The 25,735-nt window shown below is 42.2% G+C and overlaps 1 protein-coding gene across 5 annotated transcripts in view; it reads right to left on the bottom strand.

The window, feature by feature from the left end:
• PDE4DIP (phosphodiesterase 4D interacting protein) overlaps positions 1-25,735 on the bottom strand; it is a 1,081,329-nt gene that overhangs the window by 681,981 nt on the left and 373,613 nt on the right. For all 5 annotated transcript variants that reach the window (XM_063940306.1, XM_063940302.1, XM_063940304.1 and 2 more), the window contains one exon: positions 18,223-18,426. In XM_063940306.1, the coding sequence (XP_063796376.1) occupies positions 18,223-18,426 (204 nt within the window). The remainder of the gene's footprint in view (positions 1-18,222; positions 18,427-25,735) is intronic.

The following is a 25,735-nucleotide window of genomic DNA, read 5'->3' as shown; positions in this document are numbered from 1 at the left end:
GCTTGTATAACTTGGGATTTATTTGTGACAAAGGATAGAGTGTTTATGTATTCTGGCCGCATGGTGTGATCACCATTTTGTCCATGCACATGGCTTGGGAAGGGGGAGGAGCAGTGGCCAGTTTAGGTATGTAAGGTCACTCACTATCCACTTAGCGAACAGCTGACTTTCACTTTGTTTAAACAATCTGTAGCCTTTGTCACAATATAAACAAATATATGTACAAATCCAACACCATTTAAAAGCTACCAATGAATCTAACTAACCCATGCCATAGTCAATTATAAATAGTGTTTCAATTGGGACTAGAGAGAGAAATAGTGAGATAAATAAATACTTGATGTAAGAATTACACACAGATGAAGAGTTTTCTTTTTTCCAGGATTTGTTAACCCTCTGCTTGCTACAAGATAGGCAATTGAACTGTTAATGATCCTGTTCAACCACTCTGGACCAACAAGCATGTGAACATCTGTTGATATGCAAATTAGAGGCTCTGTAGAAACTACATTCATTCAGTTTGTGTGTATGAATACATATGCTGTGTGAGGGGTTTCATAGCAGTGTAATAAATAATGTTATATTATTATTATTATTATTATTATTATTGTTATTATTATATGGGTATTTATATCAGTGTATGTTCTGCAAGATTGCTATCCAATCTGAATCATAGCATTTAAATTATAGTCAATAGCCATATTATATTGAAGTGTTTTAAAATTGAAAAATGTGCAAAATATTTGCATTTCATAAGAGAAGCTCCGTTCCTGCCTAAAAGTTTAGGTAGCGCGTAGCGGAAGCTTTCTGGCAGGGGACTTCCGGTGCTCAAAGGGAACCTGGAAGCATTTATCTAACTACTACAATACAATACAAAAAGTTTATTTTTATTTTTATTGTATTACTAGAGTTGGGTAACGAGTGTGGCACGCTGCGTGCAAAGGTACGCAGCGATACACATTTGCGTACGCAAGTATACACGTGTCATAGTACAATAGTACGTGGACGCGTATATAGTGACGCACGTGTACACACGTGGACGCACAGGCGGGAAACGTGAGTGCGTATTTACGCAAGCGGAAGTTAGCTGCATAATAGAAATTGATTGTTAAGGTGGGATAAAACCCATTTTAAAAGGTAACTATCCGATTTTAAAGCACATTACTATAATACTTTGTTTAAAGTGTAATACCTTTAAGGGGATGTTATCAATCACTGGTAAATTACTTTTTTTTCTGTACAGAAAACCTAAAAGTGTGGGTTGTTGAAAAGTAAGTGTGAATGCATTGAACTCCATGACCAATTCGGGTTCCCGTAGAAGACATTGCGTTAGCAGAGGCTCAGAGGCATGGAGGCTAGCGACCTCACGTATTTATGGAGACTGGCGCACGTAGTGAAAAAACGTGCGGAGGAGCGTGATTTGATGTTACGCTCTGGCTGTGGAACGCAGCTAGTGGAATTTGACTCCCGTGATCATAGGGCGTATAGATAACAAGTATCTATAAGCTGTGCGATTGGACTGCACTTCTGTGTGTGAGATATGTGGCGCAACGTGAGTCATCATAAGCGCTGTGATAGCATACGCAGATGTGATTTGTGTAAAGAAAAGGAAGTTTCGCTGACTCTTTCTCAGGAAACATTCCAACAGGCTTTCAACCTCCACTGAAAAAGGTGGGGTATTAATTCTGTTAATGCTCCATACTTCCAGTGCAGGGGTCTGGTAGGGAACCTCACTGGGTATGCGGGAAATCACTACAGGATTGAGTCGTGGTACATTCCAGCGGAGAAGGAGCAGGTGAAAAGTGCTCGGAGGACTTTTCACTGTTGTCTCGTGTTGGCCATTTGGTGATTGTGTTAAAAGTAGTGATGAGCGGGTTCGGTTTCTCGGAAACCGAACCCCCCCGAACTTCACCAACTTTACACGGGTCCGGGGCATACTCGGATTCTCCCGTATGGCTCGGTTTACCGGAGCGCGCCCGAACGTCATCATCCCGCTGTCGGATTCTCGCGAGATTCGGATTTTATAAAAGCAGCCGCGCGTCGCCGCCATTTTCACTCGTGCATTGGAAATGTTAGGGAGAGGACGTGGCTGGCGTCCTCTCCGTTATTGTTGAACTTGATTGTGCATTATTGCTTAATTGTGGGGAGCAGCTGTATAATATAGGAGGAGTACAGTGCAGAGTTTTGCTGATCAGTGACCACCAGTATTATCCGTTTTCTGCCTGAAAAAAACGCTCCATATCTGTGCTCAGTGTGCTGCATATATCTGTGCTCACACTGCTTAATTGTGGGGACTGGGGAGCAGTTGTATTATATAGCAGGAGTACAGTGCAGAGTTTTGCTGACAGTGACCACCAGTATACGTTGTCTGCCTGAAAAACACTCCATATCTGTGCTAAGTGTGCTGCTTTATTGTGGGGACTGGGGACCACCAGTATAATTAATATTATATAGGAGGAGTACAGTGCACAGTTTTGCTGACCAGTGACCACCAGTATATAATATAATATATAGCATTACGGTACAGTAGGCCACTGCTGTACCTACCTCTGTGTCGTCATTAAGTATACTATCCATCTACATTCTATACCTGTGGTGCATTTTAGTTTTGCAGTTTGCTGACACAGTGACCACCAGTATACTATATATAGCAGTACGGTACGGAAGGCCACTGCTGTACCTACCTCTGTGTCGTCATTAAGTATACTATCCATCTACATTCTATACCTGTGGTGCATTTTAGTTTTGCAGTTTGCTGACACAGTGACCACCAGTATACTATATATAGCAGTACGGTACGGAAGGCCACTACTGTACCTACCTCTGTGTCGTCATTAAGTATACTATCCATCTACATTCTATACCTATGGTGCATTTTAATTTTGCAGTTTGCTGACACAGTGACCACCAGTATACTATATATAGCAGTACGGTACGGAAGGCCACTGCTGTACCTACCTCTGTGTCGTCATTAAGTATACTATCCATCTACATTCTATACCTGTGGTGCATTTTAGTTTTGCAGTTTGCTGACACAGTGACCACCAGTATATATAGCAGTACGGTACGGAAGGCCACTGCTCTACCTACCTCTGTGTCGTCATTAAGTATACTATCCATCTACATTCTATACCTGTGGTGCATTTTAGTTTTGCAGTTTGCTGACACAGTGATCACCAGTATATATAGCAGTACGGTACGGAAGGCTACTGCTCTACCTACCTCTGTGTCGTCAAGTATACTAGCTTAGTCACACAGCGACCTTGGTGCGCCTCTTTTTTTCTTTGCATCATGTGCTGTTTGGGGACAATTTTTTAGAAGTGCCATCCTGCCTGACACTGCAGTGCCACTCCTAGATGGGCCAGGTGTTTGTGTCGGCCACTTGTGTCGCTTAGCTTAGTCACACAGCGACCTTGGTGCGCCTCTTTTTTTCTTTGCATCATGTGCTGTTTGGGGACAATTTTTTAGAAGTGCCATCCTGCCTGACACTGCAGTACCACTCCTAGATGGGCCAGGTGTTTGTGTCGGCCACTTGTGTCGCTTAGCTTAGTCACACAGCGACCTTGGTGCGCCTCTTTTTTTCTTTGTATCATGTGCTGTTTGGGGACAATTTTTTTGAAGTGCCATCCTGCCTGACACTGCAGTGCCACTCCTAGATGGGCCAGGTGTTTGTGTCGGCCACTTGTGTCGCTTAGCTTAGTCACACAGCGACCTTGGTGCGCCTCTTTTTTTCTTTGCATCATGTGCTGTTGGGGACTATTTTTTTGAAGTGCCATCCTGCCTGACACTGCAGTGCCACTCCTAGATGGGCCAGGTGTTTGTGTCGGCCACTTGTGTCGCTTAGCTTAGCCATCCAGCGACCTCGGTGCAAATTTTAGGACTAAAAATAATATTGTGAGGTGTGAGGTGTTCAGAATAGACTGGAAATGAGTGGAAATTATGGTTATTGAGGTTAATAATACTATGGGATCAAAATGACCCCCAAATTCTATGATTTAAGCAGTTTTTTAGGGTTTTTTGAAAAAAACACCCGAATCCAAAACACACCCGAATCCGACAAAAAAATTTCGGTGAGGTTTTGCCAAAACGCGTCCGAATCCAAAACACGGCCGCGGAACCGAATCCAAAACCAAAACACAAAACACAAAAAATGTCCGGTGCACATCACTAGTTAAAAGGCCCACGAAGTAAGCCAGATGTGCACGCGAGAGGCGTTCAGGAGCCAGGCTGAGGAGCAGAGGCCAAGAGGGTCTGCTTGGTATATTATGTGTGGGAAATATGGTCCCTACACGGAGGCTTTTTGTAATGATTGAGTACGTATGAATGGTGAAATATCATTCCCAGTGATTGGTGGTTTTGATCCTGAGGTATTGCAGGTAATATGTTTAACCAAAGTCATATAAGACAAGAACAAAAACATAATAACTGTTTGAACTCATAGCAACAATAAGTAAGTAAAAAGAGAAAGCAAGTACACCGCCATATGTGGATGCGGAAGCAGTTACAGCCAGTATACGAACTATAGAAAATAATAGAAAAATGTGAATGTAACCTATATATGTACTAATGAATGTCAAAGTTTTATTTAGGAGGAGAAGGTGACCTGACTGGTTTCAGCCATTTCTCATGCACTCAGAGGAGTAGTATCCAACCGGTAAAAGAAGAGCTGTAGCCTGCAGGGGAAGTGGCAGAGACCAGTGGAACTGGTAAGTATGGAGCCATTCAAGGACATATATAGTAAAACCCAAAAATAAAATAAAAACCAAGAAAGTAATGTCATAAATGGAGAATATCCTGTCCGCACATTAGTATTTCCCAGTATGAAAGCTAACAGCGATGGGGTAACCCCCGGGTATTTCTTTTTAATTACCACATAAGAAGTATTCATTTCTAGGACTATCCTTGTCTAGATAAGCTCGGAAATGTTTGTTGGACCATGTACAGACCCTTAATACGGGATGAGAAGGATTGAATGAATACTTTGCATGACCTAGAAGCTTGTTTGTGTTTTTTTTGCAGTACTAGAAAATTCTCCGTCAGGACAAGATCACTGGTAAACACTATTTCGGCAAATGGGAGGAACGAGAGAAGTGCAACATTACCCTTTGACAAAAGCTGCTGAAGTTACGGTTGGGCCTCTATGATGCTAAACACTTTTCTTTTTTTTTCTCCTAGCAGCATTGGCCCTGACTAACTTATCGACAGAGATTTTGTTATGTAAATTGAAATGTGAAATACATATATTGTACTCCCGCTCAGGAAGTACAAGGTATGTTAGATACTCCTCAAAGACTAATGTTGCATTCCACTGTTCTAGATTAATGTCCATCACAGGTAGAGGAAATTATCTCACAGATACTGGGTTCCCTATGAACTAAGGATGGACAGAACACTGGATTGATGGCTGAGGTAGTCCCAGTAGTGACACAGCAAGCACAAGCTTTAAGGTGGTAGACAAAGTAGTTAATCAAATCCCCGTAGTGCCCAATCCAGCTGTCATTTTAATAAAATCCTCTCCACCTCTACAAACTTATCTGTCACCAAGCTCTATTCTGTTTTTCTTCACAGTTTCCTCTTCATCTTTTGCGTTCACAAAGGGGGTACAATACATGGACCCGATTCTCCCAAGGTTTCAAGTGACAGCCTGAGTATTTTCTCCCAAGCCCTACATGACTGTTTACAGTCCTTTCAGCCTGAGAAAGGGTCGGTGCTGATACAATATGTTGATGACTTGTTGCTATGCGCTGATTCATTTGAGTCGTCCCTGGCAGATACGAAACAGTTTCTGTTTAGTCTCTTCCAGACAGGACACAAGGTCTCAAGGGATAAACTACAGTTGTGTAGGACAAGGGTCAAATACCTGGGACATAGTACTGGTACATGATTTGACAGTTCATACACCACATTGCCGTATTGGTCCTTCAAAGTTCTGCCCAAACCTGGTATGTCTCATCAGCACGATGGCACCAGTATGTTACTGCAGTGTGCCTTGTCATGCACAAAGGGTGGAGGATGAGAACATAGAACATAGAATTTGTAGGCAGATAAGAACCACTTGGCCCATCTAGTCTGCCCCTTTTTTTTTTTACATTATTTTTATCTCTAACCTTATTAGATCCTTATTTCTTTGTAAGGCTATCCTTATGTCTATCCCATGCATGTTTAAATTGCTCTACTGTCTTAGCCTCTACCACCTCTGATGGGAGACTATTCCACTTGTCCACTACCCTTTCTGTGAAGTAATTTTTCCGCAAATTTCCCCTGAACCTCCCCCCCTCCAGTCTCAGTGCATGTCCTCGTGTCCTATTGCTTCTCTTCATTTGGAGAATGTTTCCCTCCTGGACTTTGTTAAAACCCTTGATATATTTGAAAGTTTCTATCATGTCCCCCTTTTCCCTTCTCTGCTCCAAACTATACATATTGAAATTTCTTAGTCTTTCTGGGTATGTTTTGTGATGTATGCCATGCACCATTTTAGTTGCCCTTCTTTGTACAGTTTCTAATGTATTAATATCCTTTTGAAGATATGGCCTCCAGAATTGAACACAGTATTCTAGATGAGGCCGTACCAATGACCTATACAGTGGCATTATTACTTCTTTCTTTCTGCTGCTGATTCCTCTCCCAATGCAGCCAAGCATCTGACTAGCCTTCCTCATTGCTTTGTTACATTGCTTACCTGCATTTAAGTCATCTGAAATAGTGACTCCTAGATCCATTTCCTCCTCAGTAGTTTCCAGTATAGTGCCATTAATACTATATTTAGCCTTTGGATTTTTGAGACCCAAGTGCATGATTTTGCATTTTTTTGACATTAAACTGTAATTGCCACACTCTTGACCATTCCTCTAGTTTACCTAGATCCTCAATCATTTGTTTTACCCCACCTGGTGTGTCTACTCTGTTGCATACCTTTGTGTCATCTGCAAAAAGGCATACTTTCCCTTTAATGCCATTTGTAATGTCACCAATAAAGATATTAAAAAGCACTGGTCCAAGTACAGATCCCTTGGGTACTTTACTGGTTACATTTCCCTCCTGTGAATGCACTCCATTTACCACAACGCTCTGTTTTCTATCCTTCAACCAAGATCTTATCCATTCAATAATCCTAATATCCAATCCCAAACTTTCAAGTTTATTTAGCAGTCTGCGATGTGGAACAATGTCAAACGCCTTACTAAAGTCTAGATAAGCTATATCCATGGCTCCACCTTTATCCATCACTTTAGTCACACAGTCAAAAAAGTCAATAAGATATGTTTGACATGATCTCCCCCCAGTGAATCCATGCTGTTTGGGATCCTGTAAAATGCCGAATTTGAGATAATCTACAACTCTTTCTTTTAAGAGTGTTTCCATCAATTTCCTTACTACTGATGTAAGACTCACGGGTCTGTAGTTGTTTGCCTCTTCCTTGCTTCCACTTTTGTGCAGTGGGACTATGTTTGCTCTTTTCCAGTCCTATGGAATTACTCCTGTAGCTAATGACTGGTTGACTAATTCTGTCAATGGTGCTACCAGCACCTCTTTAAGTTCTTTTAGTATCCTTGGATGTATCCCATCTGGCCCCATACTGGTGAAGGAAAATTTTGGATAGACACTGATATGCATGATGGTATCGAATATCTGAATCAGACCTTTACTACGAGACCAGACATAAGTGACAGCCCTTTGGTGAACGCAGACCTGATTTTTTTTTTCTTTTTCACTCTAGAGATGTTTTTTCTTTTTTTTTTTATGCTCATGGTACTTTACATTGCAAACACACAACAGTTAAATTGAGATGCAAATTTGTGTTCCCTACAGGAAAAGGAGGTCTGGAAGGCGAAGGGGTATGGTCAGGATTCCTCAGGACTCTGGAGAGATGGACAAGGTAAGTCAGTGGCCCCCAAGACGTATCTCCCAAGCCTAGCTGAGGTGGCACATGGTCTGACTCACCTAGGGTAGGGAAGGCATGTGCAAATTGGTAAGAGCATACTGGCGTGCACCAGGGTTCTCTTCTCAGGCAAGTGGGAAAGCAATGACCTGTCTTACTTGCATGAGGAAGAATATTAGTAAGGTACCACTGACAGAGCCATCCCATACTCATCCTGCAGACGGACCTTTTCAGGTAATACAAATCGACTTCGTACAGTTAACACCCTGTAGGAATTTGAAATATGTATTGGTGTGCACTGATGTTTTCTCAAACTGGGTAGAGGCATTTCCTGCCACCACAAATACTGCTGTGTTTACCGCAAAGAAAATTGTGCAGAAATTTGTGTGTAGATATGGTATCCTTAAGAGTAGGAGCAAAGTGATATCTTGAAACTGGACTACTGTGGTCATAGACACTGCCACTAGGGTTATGTAGCATCGGAACCACTCCCAGATCCCCACTTAACGAATCACCCTCTTTGACATTTTTTTTTGGAAGACAACCTCATGTCATGATCGATCCGCACCATGACCAGAAATACACCAATGAGGTGACAGTACAGTACCTTTTCGAGGTGAGCCAGCATTTGAGCACTGAACAAAAGAACTTAAAACTGTTGATTCCTGGTATGCCAACTACTAACTGTCTTGATTGTGAACTAAGAGACTGTGTGACTGTTCTTACACTCAGGTTGCCTAATAGAGAGGTGGGAAGGACCGTACCAAGTTTTGTTGACAGCACAATTTCAGTGAAAGTAGCCGAGAGAGAGACTTGGGGCCACAATTCCCATCGCAGGTAAGTCGGTAGTCCGGAAGGAACTCGTAGAGGGAGTGAGATCGCAGAAGTATCACCCAAGAGTCTATTCCGTGAAGACTGAAAGGCGGCACTGTTGAACACTACCTGAGCATACTAAAGGATTACAGAAAGACCAGTCATTGTAATGGATTTGCTATGGGCAAGAATTGTTTTGTTCTCTCTTTCTTTTTTCCGTTGACAAACATTTTTTTCTCAGGACATTTTATTTTTGTGAGGTTTTCATGAGGCGTCGAGTGTGGGACTGGAACTGGTTCTGGAGAAAGGAGTGATGTCTTTATAGGATCCCAGGATCAGCCTATCACTTTGTTAGAGCCAGAGAAAATCGTAGGTCTAGTAGTTACTGAGTTCAGAGGTAACGTGATAGGCTATTGTCTGAGGAATACTGTATTTTGAAGTTATTGGGACCCTATAATTGAAGATGAGTGAATCCAGAGATGTCATTCTAGCCATAAGGCAGCATTTGACAGACATCCCTTGAGTGATTACCACTCACTAGTGGGTAAGGTCTTAAACCAAACGGAATGTTGGATGTGCTCACAGGCACCTCTAAGACAATATAATGCAGTACTAGTGCCACCCTCCTTAGAGTTAGCTGAGGTACTTGAATTACACAGAGGGGGTAACCGGTGGACAAGGAATATAATATAACTAAACCCCCTAGTCTTAAGATCCACCAGTACCATAGATAAATCCCTGTTATGTTTAAATCTCACCAATTTCAGGAAATCAGGAAATTGGGAGGTAATCAGGAACAATCAGACAATGGCTATTCACACATAGCAGATAAAGAGCTAATTAATATATGTGGAAGAAAAGTTTATGAGTGGCTCTTCCCAAACTCTGAAGGTTTATCTTATCTAGGAAGGACACTACCTGAAATAATAACCCTTGTTCAATGAAGAAACAGACCTAGCATACGATCCAGAAATGGAAACAATGTTCAGGGAGTGATAGGAATATATACCATGAAAATGTTATGTCTCTTTCACGATTTCTTTGTGTTTTCTACCTCCACCCAGCAAAACCTCTATCGAATCCGAACATCAGTGTACAAAGACGTAGGTACATGTATGTGTGCAACGTTCATTCAAATCAGACATCACAGGCCATAGCACTGTCCCATCATACTCTATAGGTTAAATGTCATGCCGTGACCGCCGAGTGCATATAGAGGATGTCTCTTCCTCCTCCCTCTCTTCCCCGACTATAATCAATGTCTGATTTGCAAAATGAATACATACGTGTGTCTAGGTCACCGATTATGTGTTTGAAATATTTTTTTTTGTAATTATGTTTAGTGTGTCAGTTATGACAGTTATTGTCTACTGACAAAGGGTGGACTGTCAAAGTCAAACATATTACATACACACCACATACAAACATACAAACTTCAAACAGATGGGTCTCTGTGTGTACGCATACATGCGGCATGCACAGAGATATATAGTAGCATACGCATTCACACAGACAAGCCACAAAGAGAACATTGCACTCAAATAACTGCTGGTAATTACATCTTCTACACTACTGCAGAACATTGCACTCAAATAACTGCTGGTAATTCCATCTTCTACACTCCTGCAGAACATTGCACTCAAATAACTGCTGGTAATTCCATCTTCTACACTCCTGCAGAACATTGCACTCAAATAACTGCTGGTGAATATATACTTGTCTAGGTTTATTGTAAATGAGAGCTGCAGATTATCACTACTGATTGCACTGAAATAGTAATTAGCAAATTGGGTGTTAAGAATTATAGCATTGCTATAGGCATACGGCATCTGCTTTTATATTAGATTGCTTATGCACATGATGGGTTGCTATTGATCAATTGGAATGTTCTCCTGAGTATAGGCATGAGGGCATGACTGTGATAAATTTCGGTTGGTTTGTTGGCTTGTTTTCTTAAAAAACTTTTATTACTAGTCATTGCTGGGGGAGGGTTCATTGGAGTTTGGGTGTAATCAGTGTATTCACATGCTTGGTCCATTACTTAAAGAGCATGAGGAAGGCTTAGGCCATAGGCTTGTGGGCCATTACTTCAAAGGACATTATTCAAAGGATAACTACAAATTTAAAAATAATTTCGACGTTAAACCGAAGGAATACAGAAGGACAACAATCAATCCACAATCTGGACCACTGAAGGACAACTTTCAAACAAATGTGAGTCCAGTTCCTCTACACATCAAACTACTCCAGCCTGAGTAACCCATACTTATAACTTAAATCTGTGTTAGGAACGCTGCTAGACCTTTCCACTTCATCCGCAACTACTCAAATTTATGGCTATAGCTTACCAAAACCATCTGAATTCTCACCTGTACCAATGTTAACTGTCTTTTTACACTATGAAAAGACATCCCCAATCTGCTCACTACAGCTCTATCTTATGCAAACTCATGTATGTTTTTTGATGTAATGATTGGCTTGTAATTGGTATTGCATGTGTGGGGAAGTTGCTCAGTGAAACATAGTTTATTATTGCATGCTCTCTGGTGTTTACCTCCTTTGATCATTTGGTCATTGTGGTCAGGTGTACTATATCTTTACATTTAGGGAGGTGTATTCATGGTGTAAAGGACACAGTGTGATTCCTGATTAGTAAAATATATATATATATATATATATATATATATATATATCAAACACTGAGCAACATCCCCAAACAGGTAATTTCAACTTTAAACTTGTCATTTATTTTGTACAGTCTGGACATGGCTACTAATAACAAATGCACAGACAAAATTCTTAAAGCTATGTGTGCAAATGCTAGGAGCTTAGGAGACAAAATTCCAGAGCTAATTGCGATAATGACAAGGGATAACCTGGATTTTGTGGCAATTACAGAGTCATGGTGCAATGATAATCATGACTGGGACATAGCTATACCAGGATACAATTTATTTAGGAAGGATAGAATAGGAAGAATAGGAGGAGGGGTAGCAATGTATGTGAAAAAAAGCATAAATGCTACTTTAATACAAAATATTTTAGACAAACCTGAGGCCCTTTGGGTCACCATAGAAACCGGGGAGAAGGATGTTATTCGCATTGGGGTGATCTATAGACCACCAGGCCAGGGGCAGGATTTGGACAGGAACCTATTGTTGGACATCACTAAAATGGCTTTAAAGGGAGAAGTCATAATCATGGGAGACTTTAATTTACCTGATGTAAATTGGGAGGGGTCTTTTGCAAGTTCAGCTACAAGTGGCAAATTTCTACATTCCTTACAGGGAGCATCTCTCAAGCAATTGGCGATGGAGCCCACTCGCAAAGATTCAATATTAGATTTAATTCTTACAAATGGTGATAGGATATCCGACATATATGTGGGTGAGCACCTGGGATCCAGTGATCATCAAGCAGTATTGGTTTAGTATAAAGACAGGATCCAACTCCTGTCACAAAAACAAAGGTGTTGGATTTTAGAAATGCTGATTTTACAAAAATGAGGAGATGTTTAAATGATTCATTGGCGGACTGGTGAAACTTGGAAGGAGTGCAGGAGAGGTGGGAAAAACTGAAAAGTGCAATACTAAGTGCAACTGATCTTTGTATCAAAAGGGTTAGGAAAAGAACCAGGAAAAGGAAGCCAGTGTGGTTCACAAAAGAAGTATCAACTAGTGTGAAAGCAAAAAAGATGGCTTTTAGGAAATACAGACAGACTCAAAATAATAATGACAAAGAGATGTATCTTGACAGACGGAAGGATGCTAAGAAAGTGATTAGACGTGCAAAGGCAGAATCTGAGGAAAAAATGGCCTAGTCAGTAGATAAAGGGGGCAAAACTTTTTTTAAGTATATAAGTGAAAGGAGAAAATCAAATGGAGGAATAATAAGACTTAAGACAGAGAGTGAGCATTTGGTGGAGGGTGACAAGGCAATAGCAGATCACCTAAATAATTATTTTTGTTCAGTATTTACTACTGGGAAGGGATGGGGCCACAGTTAAGTTGCAAGGACATTCATAAAAATAAGGTAGTTGAAAGTACATTTACAGAGCAGAAGGTCCTAACAGAACTTTCACAACTAAAAGTGGATAAATCAATGGGACCAGATGGGATACACCCAAGGATACTCAAAGAGCTAAAAGATGTGCTGGTTACACCGTTAACAGAATTATTTAACCAGTCACTAAATACAGGTGCTATTCCAGAGGACTGGAAAAGAGCAAATGTAGTTCCACTGCACAAAAGTGGAAGCAAGGAAGAAGCAAGTAACTACAGACCAGTAAGCCTTACATCAGTAGTGGGGAAAGTAATGGAAAAACTATTAAAAGAAAGAGTTGTGGAATATCTTAAATCAAACCACTTACAGGATCCAAAACAGCATGGATTAACTGGTGGTAGATCATGCCAAACAAATCTTATTGACTTTTTTGACTCTGTGACAAAAATAATAGATCAAGGGGGAGAAGTAGATGTAGCATATCTAGACTTTAGTAAGGCATTTGACACTGTCCCACATCGCAGACTGCTAAATAAACTTGAAAGCGTGGGGGTGGATTATAAAACAGTTAAATGGATAAGAACCTGGTTGCAGGATAGGAAACAGACAGTTGTAGTTAATGGAGTGCAATCTATGGAGGGAAATGTAACCAGTGGAGTACCCCTGGAATCTGTACTTGGTCCAGTTCTCTTTAATATCTTTGTTGGTGACATTGCAGATGGTATTGAAGGGAAGGTATGCTTTTTTGAAGATGATACAAAGATATGCAACAGGGTAGACACACCGGGAGGGGTAAAACAAATGTTTGATGACCTAGGTAGGCTTGAGAAATGGTCAAGAACGTGGCAACTACAGTTTGATGCTAAAAAATGCAAAATCATGCACTTGGGTCTCAAAAACCCAAAGGCTAAATATAGTATCAAGGGTACTATAATGGAAACTACTGAGGAGGAAAGGGATTTAGAAGTCACTATTTCAAGTGACTTGAAGGCAGGAAAGCAATGCAACAAAGCAATGAGAAAGGCAAGTCAGATGCTTGGTTGCATAGGGAGAGGAATCAGTAGTAGGAAAAAAGAAGTGATAATGCCACTGTATAGGTCATTGGTGCGGCCCCATCTGGAATACTGTGTCCAGTTCTGGAGACCATATCTCCAGAAGGATATAAATACATTAGAGAGTGTACAAAGAAGGGCAACTAAAATGGTGCATGGCCTACATCACAAAACGTACCCGGAAAGGCTAAAAGATCTTAACATGTATAGTTTGGAGGAGAGAAGGGAAAGGGGGACATGATAGAAACTTTCAAATATATCAAGGGTCTTAATGTTCAGGAGGGAAACATTCTTCAAAGGAAGAGAAATATTAGAACTCGAGGACATACACTGAAACTGGAGGGGGGGAGGTTCAGGAGAAATTTAAGGAAAAATTACTTCACAGAAAGGGTAGTGGATAAGTGGAATAGTCTCCTATCAGAGGTGGTAGAGGCTAAGACTGTAGAGCAATTTAAACATGCATGGGATAGGCATATGAATATCCTTACAAAGAATTAAGATTCAAAAAGGGTTGAGATTACCTAAAGGATAAAAAAAAAGGGTCAGACTAGATGGGCCAAGTGGTTCTTATCTGCCGTCAAATTCTATGTTTCTATGATATATTCAACATATATATCATACAACACATAAATTAAACATGTCAAGCACCAGACATTATAATGTATCTATATAAGAGAATGTAAAACCAGATATATATGTATTACTGGAACGGAACAAGTTAAACATATCATGCTTAGTGTCAAAATGATCAGGAGAATGTGTGTGTGTTAATTTGATAACTATAAGTAGATTGTAGCACATTGCAACGATTAGTTATGACCAAATGTATCAATACAAAGGATATCCTGAAGACACGTGCCAGCAACCTAGGACAAAAGCCCTCAAACTGACCAATAACACATCATGAATGAGAGATCTCCCTCCCCTGGACCAATAACAGAAGACTCAGTCCCAGACATGTACCTCCCCCAATACACAGTATATAGGTATTTCCCCTCACCCAGGAAGCTCTGTTCGTTGCTGTTGGTGCAGATTCAAAGATGGAGAGGACTGTGCATTGAGCAAATAGGGTGAAGTATGCTGGCTGTATCTGATCCCTATGTAACTACAACTGCTTCTTGTGTAATTGTAACTATGTAATTAAATATATATATATATATATATATATATATATGTAAACGTAAGGATTAATATTGTGCCACATGTGCAATAAGACAGATATGTTGTTTTAAAAAGGCTAGTCACTATGACACTCCCCTATGCTGCTAACGGGGCGTCTGCTGTTACCCACAAAGAATATAGGGGTGGTAAAACCCTAAAAACAATGTAGGAAAAAGGAGGGGATGAGGGTGAGTAGCGACCACGGTGTCGTAAAAGGTAAACAATTGCCAGTATGTTTAAACATTTAAAAAGCTATTTATTAACATAAAATTCAAACATAAAGGAGATACATAAAAATTGGGACAATAAATACACAACTGAACTAAAAGCACCAAATAAAAGAGTAAATTAAAAGTATCCTTATCTTAGAGTGAGGTAGGTATAGGTCACCCAACGCGTTTCGTCTGATGAGACTTCTTCAAAGGGAAGTCTCATCAGACGAAACGCGTTGGTTGACCTGTACCTACCTCACTCTAAGATAAGGATACCTTTAATTTACGCTTTTATTTGGTGCTTTTAGTTCAGTTGTGTATTTATTGTCCCAATTTTTATGTATCTCCTTTATGTTTGAATTTTATGTTAATAAATAGCTTTTTAAATTTTTAAACATACTGGCAATTGTTTACCTTTTACGGACACCGTGGTCGCTACTCACCCTCATCCCTTCCTTTTTCCTATATATATATATATATATATATATATATAAACACATATTCACATATTATAACTGAATGGATTACTGTACATGTGTCATATTGTATGCATACCCTTTTAATATCAAATACATGCATCTCTGAGCGTTGGACCTCAGACTACAAAGTGTGCGAGTACTTGTTTTCTATTAAGGGATGTAGTATTTGCAACGTACAGCACACTTTTATCGTATATGGTAATAAGATGCACCATGCATCCGCAGCATATATTAACGCTGGCATTTGAAATGTTTATTTAGAATTAATCTGAACTTTACAAGCTCCACCTCTGTCCATTTATTTTATAAGCACAAAACTAGTTCACTATGGGACATAAATTAAACTTCAAAAATACTCTCCAATACAACAGAAACAACTCCCTGTCTTGTGCAAAGAGTGCTTAAACATGCTCACAAAACCATAATCTGTAACTGAGGAACAAAGACAGCACCAGTCAGTCAGCATTTGCAAAATGCCTAGTGTATCCAGTACTTGCAGCTGGCCCTGAGAACGCAATTTATCCCAAGAATACAGTTGTGCTCATAAGTTTACATACCCTAGCAGAATTTGTGATTTTCAGGCCATTTGTCAGAGAATATGAATAATAACTCACAAACTTTTCTTTCACTCATGGTTAGTGGTTGGATGAAGCCATTTATTGTCAAACAACTGTGTTTACTCTTTTTAAATCATAATGACAACAGAAACTACCCAAATGACCCTGATCAAAAGTTTACATACCCCAGTTCTTAATACCGTGTATTGCCCCCTTTAACATCAGTGACAGCTTGAAGTCTTTTGTGGTAGTTGTGGATGAGGCTCTTTATTCCCTCAGATGGTAAAGCTGCCCATTCTTCTTGGCAAAAAGCCTCCAGTTCCTGTAAATTCTTGGGCTGTCTTGCATGAACTGCACGTTTGAGATCTCCCCAGAGTGTCTCAATGACATTGAGGTCAGGAGACTGAGATGGCCACTCCAGAACCTGCATGTTATTCTGCTGTAGCCAATGACAGGTTAACTTGGCCTTATGTTTTGGATCATTGTCATGTTGGAACGTCCAAGTACGTCCCATGCGCAGTTTCCGGGCTGATGAGTGCAAATTTTCCTACAGTATTTTCTGATAACATGTTGCATTCATCTTGCAATCAATTTTGACCAAGTTTCCAGTGCCTTTGTAGCTCACACATCCCCAAAACATCAGCGATCCACCTCCGTGTTTCACAGTAGGAATGGTGTACCTTTCATCATAGGACTTGTTGACTCCTCTCCAAATGTAACGTTTATGGTTGTGGCCAAAAAGTTCAATTTTGGTCTCATCACTCCAAATGACTTTGTTCCAGAAGTTTTGAGGCTCGTCTCTGTGCTGTTTGGTGTATTGTAAGCGGGCTGCTTTGTGGCATTTGCGTAGTAATGGCTTTCTTCTGGCGACTCGACCATGCAGCCCATTTTTCTTCAAATGCCTCCTTATTGTGCATCTTGAAACAACCACACCACTTTTTTCAGACAGTCCTGTATTTCAGCTGAAGTTATTTGTGGATTTTTCTTTGCATCCCGAACAATTTTCCTGGCAGTTGTGGCTGAAATTTTTGTTGGTCTACCTGACCGTGATTTGGTTTCCACAGAATCCCTCATTTTCCACTTCTTAATTAGAGTTTGAACACTGCCGATTGACAATCTCAATTGCTTGGATATCTTTTTATATCCCTTTCCTGTTTTATACAGTTCAATTACCCTTTCCCGCAGATCCTTTGACAATTCTTTTGCTTTCCCCATGACTCAGAATCCAGACACGTCAGTGCAGTACTGGATAAAGATGCAAGGGTCTTTCAGGAGTCCAGAAACTCACTGACCTTTTATACACACACTGATTACAAGCAAACAGATCACAGGTGAGGATGGTTACCTTTAGTAGCCATTCAAACCCGTTTGTGTCAACTTGTGTGCATGTTATCAGGCCAAAATCTCCAGGGTATGTAAACTTTTGATCACAGTCATTTGGGTAGTTTCTGTTGTCATTATGATTTAAAAAGAGTAAACACAGTTGTTTGACAATAAATAGCTTCACCCAACCACTAACCATGAGTAAAAGAAAAGTTTGTAAGTTATCATACATATTCTGTGACAAATGGCCAGAAAATCACAAATTCTGCTAGGGTATGTAAACTTATCAGCACAACTGTATATAGGTATTTCTCCTGTTTGGATGTGTTTGTTATTGCTTGAACACCATTTACTGTACGTTTCGAATGTATATATACTGTCATCATATCTACCTAGGCGAGTGGAAGAATTATGCAAAGCTGACAGCTAGGTTGAGCAATGCATTGGAATTAACGCTCAATCAAGAATGCTTTCTGCACTATTTTCAGGGCACTCACAATGCAAATACATGTAAGACACACTGAGTGAATGACTGAGAATGTATTAACTGACTACAAGAATAGTCATTCAAGTGACTACCAAATGTCAACCAACTCCTAAGGGTATGTTTACTAAAGATTGTTTTTTCAAAGATGATGACATTCTCAGAGACTTTGAAAGCAAGAAATAAGAATGCAATAGTAATACATGTAAAATATATCTTGAAACAAAAAAAGATCTTTAGTGAATATAGGTTGCAATTACCTGGTTATGCTTCCACGTGGTTTCCTTCTGTTGCTGTCCTTCTAATAAGTCAACCTCAAGCAACCTCTGAGATCTTTTAGCATCAGTCAGCTGACGCTCCTTTTGCCGCAGTGCCATCTGTTTTTTCTGAAGTTCCATCTGGGTAGAGAATAATGTGTTCTGGAGGTCCAAAAACTGCAACTGTGTTGGCATTACCTGGAAAGACTAACAAAACAATACACTATACATATCCCATAATGTCTAAAATGTAGCACTTATGAACAGTTCTTTATTTGTGCGTGACATAATTACTTGTCTTGAAATACCATCAATATCCAAAACAAGTATTAAAAGTTCTTTAGTTCCACTAAGGGTGCCCTAATCAGTCGTTTCTGGATACAGGTTTTATCGGAGGATATACATTCTATATGCTCACTGATTGCCAACATCACAGGCAAGCACCGAAAGGCATTACAAGTGAGTAAATGCTCTTACAATGCTCTTTAAAAGCACCTGCACAGAATACATTTCTCAGACAAGCATGTGCAGGTTGTATCTCCCATATCCAAAATGCTTGGGGCCAGAAGTATTTTGGATTTCAGATTTTTCCATATTTTGGAATATTTGCATACTATAATGAGATATCTTGAGGATGGGTCACAAATATAAACACAAAATGTATTTATATATGTTTCATATACAACTTGGGGTAATTCAGGTTTGTTAGCAAAGTAAAAAAGTTTGTAATTGGGCAAAACCATGTTACACTGCAGGTGGGGCAGATTTAACATGTGCAGAGATATTTAGATTTGGGTGAGTTATATTATTTATGTGCTTGGAAAAGACTGGCCCTTAATTTCTACACTGCAATTTAGATTTCAGTTTGAACACAACACACCTGTGCACGTTATATCTGCCCCACTTGCAGTGCAACATGGTTTTGCCCAATTGCTAACTTTTTAACAATACAAGTTATCAGTCCCGCACCAACTTACACAACATCCAAAGTATGCTTCCACATATGTAAATATATATATTACCAATATGAGCAGTGTTATTTAATAGTTTTTGATCAAGTGGTGCAAAAATTTTTGTAGATCAACTAAAAGTGTAAATAGGGAAAGAAAAGACAAAAAAAATTCTTTTTGGGAGCACTCTTCAACATGAATTGGTATATTATACATAGATATATCTATCTATCTATCTATCTATCTATATAAAAAAAAAAGCGATAAAGTCCACACTCCAAGCTTAATGAAGTCAACGATGGGGTGCTCCACTGGAAGTCCAAAGGCCAGTATATAGAATTTGAATATGCAGGCACTCACCAATAATTTCAACAGGTATTTATTAATAACTCACAGAGACATAGAGACAGTGCGTCGACGTTTCGGTCACCACATGACCTTCTTCAGGACATCATACAAGGACATCAAGGGCAACAGTCAAGTGCAACACCATGATGTTGCACTTTTGATGTCCTTATATGATGTCCTGAAGAAGGTCATGTGGCGACCAAAACGTCGATACACTGTCTCTATGTCTCTGTGAGTTATCAATAAATACCTGTTGAAATTATTGGTGAGTGCCTGCATATCCAAATTCTATATATATATATATACATATATATATATATACATATATATATATATATATATATATAAGGGGGAAAAAAATTGTCTTTTTTCTCCCTATTTACACTTGTAACTTTTTAACAAACCTGAATAACACCTCATATACACATAGCTTGAAGGTAATTTTATACAATATTTTTTATAATTTTGTGCAAGAAACAAAGTTTGTGTACATTAAACCATCAACACAAAGGTGTCACTGTTTCAGTTGCCCTAAAGAAAACGAGATTTATGGTAAGAACTTACCGTTGTTAAATCTCTTTCTGCGAAGTACACTGGGCTCCACAAGGATTAACATCGGGGTGTAGAGTAGGATCTTGATCCGAGGCACCAACAGGCTCAAAGCTTTGACTGTTCCCAAGATGCACAGCGCTGCCTCCTCTATAACCCCGCCTCCGTGCACAGGAGCTCAGTTTCGTTAACCAGCCCAATGCAGTAGCAGGTACTAGAGACGACAATCGCTCGTAGCCAATTACACCACACACTCACCACAGGAGAGGGTGTCAGCGGTTAATGCCACACCAACCCAAAGAAGCTAAGTGCGTCAGGGTGGGCGCCATGTGGAGCCCAGTGTACCTCGCAGAAAGAGATTTAACAACAGTAAGTTCTTACCATAAATCTCGTTTTCTGCTGCGGGGTACACTGGGCTCCACAAGGATTAACATCGGGGATGTCCTAAAGCAGTTCCTTATGGGAGGGGACGCACTGTAGCGGGCACAAGAACCCGGCGTCCAAAGGAAGCATCCTGGGAGGCGGAAGTATCGAAGGCATAGAACCTTATGAACGTGTTCACTGAGAACCACATAGCCGCCTTGCAGAATTGTTCAAGGGTCGCACCACGGTGGGCCGCCCCAAGAAGGTCCAACCGACCGAATAGAATGGGCTTTGATGGTAGCAGGAGCTTGACGACCAGCATGTACACATAAGCATGTGAAATCACCATTCTAATCCATCTGGCCACGGTCTGCTTGGAAGCAGGCCAGCCACGTTTGTGAAAACGAAACAGTACAAAAAGAGAATCAGATATCCTAATGGAGGATGTTCTCTTCACATAGATACGGAGAGCCCGTACCACATCCAAAGATCGTTCTTTGGAAGACAACTCAGGAGAATTAAAGGCCGGAACCACAATCTACTGGATAAGGTGGAAGGAAGACACCACCTTGGGTAAATAACCCGGTCGCGTTCTAAGAACTGCCCGGTCACGGTGAAAAATCAAATGGGGGGGACTTACAGGATAAGGCACCCAAGTCCGAGACCCTTCTAAGTAAAGCAATAGCCAGCAAAAACAGCACCTTAAGGGAAAGGCACTTAAGGTCAGCAGAGGCAAGAGGTTCAAACGGAGACTCTTGCAAGGCCTCCAGAACCACCGACAGATCCCAAGGGGCCACAGGAGGTACATAAGGAGGCTGAATCCGCAACATGCCCTGAGTGAATGTATGAACATCAGGTAGGGCAGCAATCTTTCTCTGAACCCAAACTGACAAGGCAGAAATGTGAACCTTGAGGTAGGCCAGACGAAGGACTAAGTCCAGGACCTGTTGTAGGAAGGCCAACAGTTTGGCCGTGCTAAACTTGAAAACGTCATGATTGTGAGATGTAGACCAAGAAAAGTAAGCATTCCAAACCCTATGGTAAATCCGAGCAGAAGCTGGCTTACGGGCTTTCAATAGTTTGAACGACCGCTTCAGAAAAACCCTTGGCCCTCAGGACGGAAGCTTCAAGAGCCATGCCGTCAAAGCCAGATGGGCCAAGTCCTGGTAAACACAAGGGCTCTGAAAGAGGAGATCTGGTCGTTGTGGAAGTAGAAGGGGACGATCTAGCAAGAGGCCCTGTAGATCGGAGAACCAGTGCCGCCTGGGCCACGCTGGAGCGATCAGAAGTAGGCTTCCTCCTTCTTGCTTGAACTAACGTATTATTCTGGGCAGTAATGACACTGGGGGGATGACAGACGGCAGCCTAAAGTTCCATGGGATTGACAGAGCATCCACGAATGCTGCTTGAGGATCCCTTGACCTTGCTCCGGAGAACGGAACCTTGTGATTGTGTCGAGACGCCATAAGGTCCACATCTGGAAGGCCCCACATGTCCACGAGAAGTTGAAACACCTCTGGATGAAGGCTACACTCTCCAGCGTGTACGTCCTGACGACTGAGAAAGTCTGCTTCCCAGTTTAGGACACCCGGAATGAACACTGCGGATATGGCCGGCAGATGGCGTTCTGCCCATTGAGGAATCCGTGATACTTCCCTCATTGCCATGCGGCTTCGAGTGCCGCCTTGATGATTGATGTGCGCCACCGTGGTGGCGTTGTCCGACTGTACTTGAACAGGTCTGTTCTGTATCAAATGCTGGGCAATTGTCAACGCATTGAACAATGCCCGCAGTTCCAGAATATTTATCAAGAGTAGAGACTCCTCCTCAGTCCCCCGACCCTGAAGGGAAAGTTGTTCCAACACCACGCCCCAACCTCTCAGACTGGCATCCGTTGTCAGCAGGACCCAGCTGTATATCCAGAAGGGACGGCCCCTGCTCAATCGATGGTCCTGAAGCTCAGTGACAGGCGGACCTCCGGAGACAAGGAGATCATGTGAGATCTGATCCGGTGAGGCAGGCCGTCCCACTTGGTCAGAATTAACTTCTGCAGAGGGCGAGAATGGAATTGAGCATACTCCACCATGTCGAAAGCCGACACTATGAGACCTCCCACTTGCATTGCCGAATGTATCGACACTTGCGGATGAGATAGGAAGCATTGAATCCTGTCCTGAAGCTTAAGGACTTTTTTTCTGATACAAGAATAACGTTCCAAAGTGCACCATGCTCAGAGCAGGAACCAGGGAGGATTTCTTCCAGTTGATTAGTCACCCGTGGGCTTTCATGAACTGGACCGTCAGATCTAGATGACACAGGAGAAGTTCTGGGGGAATTTGCCAGGATCAACAAATCGTCCAAGTACGGTAGAATCCTGACCCCTTGACGGCGTAGTACAGCCGTCATTACCGCCATTACTTTGGTGAAAACTCGCGGAGCCGTTGTCAAACCAAAAGGTAATACCCGAAATTGGTAATGAAGGTTGCCCACCGCAAACCTCAGGTAATGCTGGTGAGACACTGCAATAGGAATATGCAGGTAGGCATCCTGTATGTCCAGGGAGACCATATAGTCCCCAGGCTCCAAGGCCAGAACAATAGAGCGCAGAGTTTCCATACGAAACTTGGAGACCCGCACATACTTGTTCAAGAACTTCAGATTGAGAATGGGCCGCGAGGACCCGTTCAGTTTCGGGACTAGAAACAGCGGTGAATAGTACCCCTTGCCTCTCTGAGTCAGAGGCACCTGTACTACCACTCCTGTGGTCAGGAGGGAATGTACCACTCTATGCAGAGTGTTTGCCATTGTCGGGTCCAGAGGAACATGTGTCAGGCAAAATCGATTAGGGGGACGATTCTTGAAGGGTACGGCGTAACATCGAGTGACGACTTCCCTTACCCAGGCATCAGAAGTGGTCTTCAACCATTCCTGGGCAAAACCTAGAAGTCGGCCCCCCACCCTGGGATCCCCCAGAGGGAGGCCCGCCCCATCATGTGGCAGGCTTGTTAGTTTTGGAAGCAGGCTGATGGGCAGCCCAGGCCCGCTTCGGTCTGGTCTTGGCAGGTCTGGAAGCATGAGCTTGCTTTGGGTACGCCTGACCTTTTGCTTTACCTGGAGGATGAAAGGGCCGAGGGAAAGTACTTTTAGCCTTCTGCGTGGAAGGAGCCGTTCTAGGTAGGCAAGCTGTTTTAGCAGGAGCCAGATCAGCCACAATCTTATTGAGGTCTTCTCTAAAGAGCATGTCTCCCTTGAAAGGAAGCACCTCCAGGGTTTCTTGGAATCTATATCTACCGACCAGGATCTCAACCAAAGGATACGTCTGGCCAAGACGGACGTAGTAGCAGCCTTGGCCGCCAGCACCCCAGCATCGGAGGCCGCCTCCTTAAGGTACAGAGAAGCCGTGGCAATATATGAGAGACATTGTCGAGTATGCTCAGATGTGTTGGAAGGCAGCGCCACCTCTAGCTCCTGAGCCCACGCCTCTACAGCTTCAGCAGCCCAAGTTGCTGCAATGGTTGGCCTATGCACAGCCCCCGTTAGGGTGTAAATTGCTTTCAAAACAACCCTCCACGCGTCTATCCATCGGTTCCTTCAGAGAGGTGACGGTAGTTACTGGCAGAGCAGAGGAAACTACCATGCGTGCCACATGAGAATCTACAGGCGGAGGAGTTTCCCAATTTTTACCCAGCTCCGCAGAGAGAGGATAGTGAGCCAACAGTTTCTTATGCGGTGTGAATTTTGTTCCCAGGTTTTCCCAGGATTCCTGACGTATGTCAGCCAGGTGTTGAGAATGAGGTAAAACTTGTTCAACCACTTTCTTACCTTTAAATCTGTCCGGATTTTTAGAGACAGCCACAGGCTCAGGTTCATCAGAGACCTGAAGAATGAGCCTGATAGCCTTAATCAAATCAGGGACATCCACCATTGACTTCCCGTCCCCATCAGAAGCATCTGAGTCTGTGTCTGTGGGGTCAGTACATGCACCATCATCCTCAGAGGATGTGTCCGGAATAGCAGTGGATTGTGAGGACGTAGAGGCACGTTTAGAAGACGTGTTAGGTGGGCGAGAGTGAAATTTAGTCAGTGACCGGTTCAAGTGCTGTAACTGAGTTGAGATTTGATCCGCCCACGGCAGATTGACTGCAAGAACCATAAACTGCTGCATTGGCACAGGTGGTCCCACAGGGGGCGTCAGTTATAGCTTATTTAACAGTGTGGAAAAGGTAACCCAAGGTGGGTCATTTGTTGACCCCGGTGCTACAGACCCACTGGGGGGTAAGGAACCCCCTGAACCTGAACTCTTTGCTGCCATATTTTCCTCAAAAGTGTCTGCAGCATCACCATCACGCAATGTGGGAGACGCCCTAGCTCCGTTGCCTCGTGTAGCTGACATAATAATAAGCACAATATCAGGCAACCTGGTACAATGTTAGCAGCGATATACCTAGCAAGAACTCCCAGTGTAGTGTGACTTACCTGTCAGCACAAACCGGGAATCCAAGAGATTATAAAAATACACAGCAAGTATATCTTGTGAAATACCTATATTATTCAGAAAACCTGAAACACTTAGCCCCCTCAGGTTACAGAATATAGGAGTAGCACGCTGAGTGAAATACCTGAGATGGCAGCCACGCAGCGGCTACATGCACACACACATATATAGTCACAAGCGTACCATGCAGAAATTATTCAACCGTAAAACTGCACTGGACTAGCAATACAAAGTAATACTCAGTATAGCTATATATTTAAACAGTAGATATAACAAAACACAGTAAATACTGGATGTATATCACAGGGCGTTTGTACCACACAGCCCTGAATGTATGCACTGTTTCTTAACTATCACTATCCCTTGACAGGTAGAATACTTAAGTGTCCTGTAAAATGCACAGCGCTGGCGAGCAGGCAGCTTTACAGAGGAGGATTTGCCACAGCAGTCCCACGAACAGCGCAGCTCCGTGTAATGGCAGCTGACAGGGAGTGAGGGAGAGATATGCAGCTCCAGGGCGGGAACATTAACCCAAATGGCGCCCTGGGGCTGGGGGAGGGGCTACAGGTCAGGCCTTATCCCACTGCTGGCTTCCCCACCGGGCGCTGCGGGCTATTAAAAACGAGTTTTTATCAGAGAAAAATCCCCACCTGTGCCCTGATGACTAGTGGAGCGGCTGCCCTTTACAGTGTCCACACCAGCGCGCGCGGCCCGCTTTCCACGACCGCACCGGATCGCGGTAAGAGCTGGCCAACCAGACCCCTTACCTCCCCTTGTACCTGCGGCCACGCGATCCCGGAGGTCAGCGGCG

Source organism: Pseudophryne corroboree, chromosome 9 (genome assembly GCF_028390025.1).
Source record: "Pseudophryne corroboree isolate aPseCor3 chromosome 9, aPseCor3.hap2, whole genome shotgun sequence".
Lineage (NCBI taxonomy): Eukaryota > Metazoa > Chordata > Amphibia > Anura > Myobatrachidae > Pseudophryne > Pseudophryne corroboree.
Note: the sequence above shows the minus strand (reverse complement) of the source record. Positions and strands in the feature narration are given on the sequence as shown.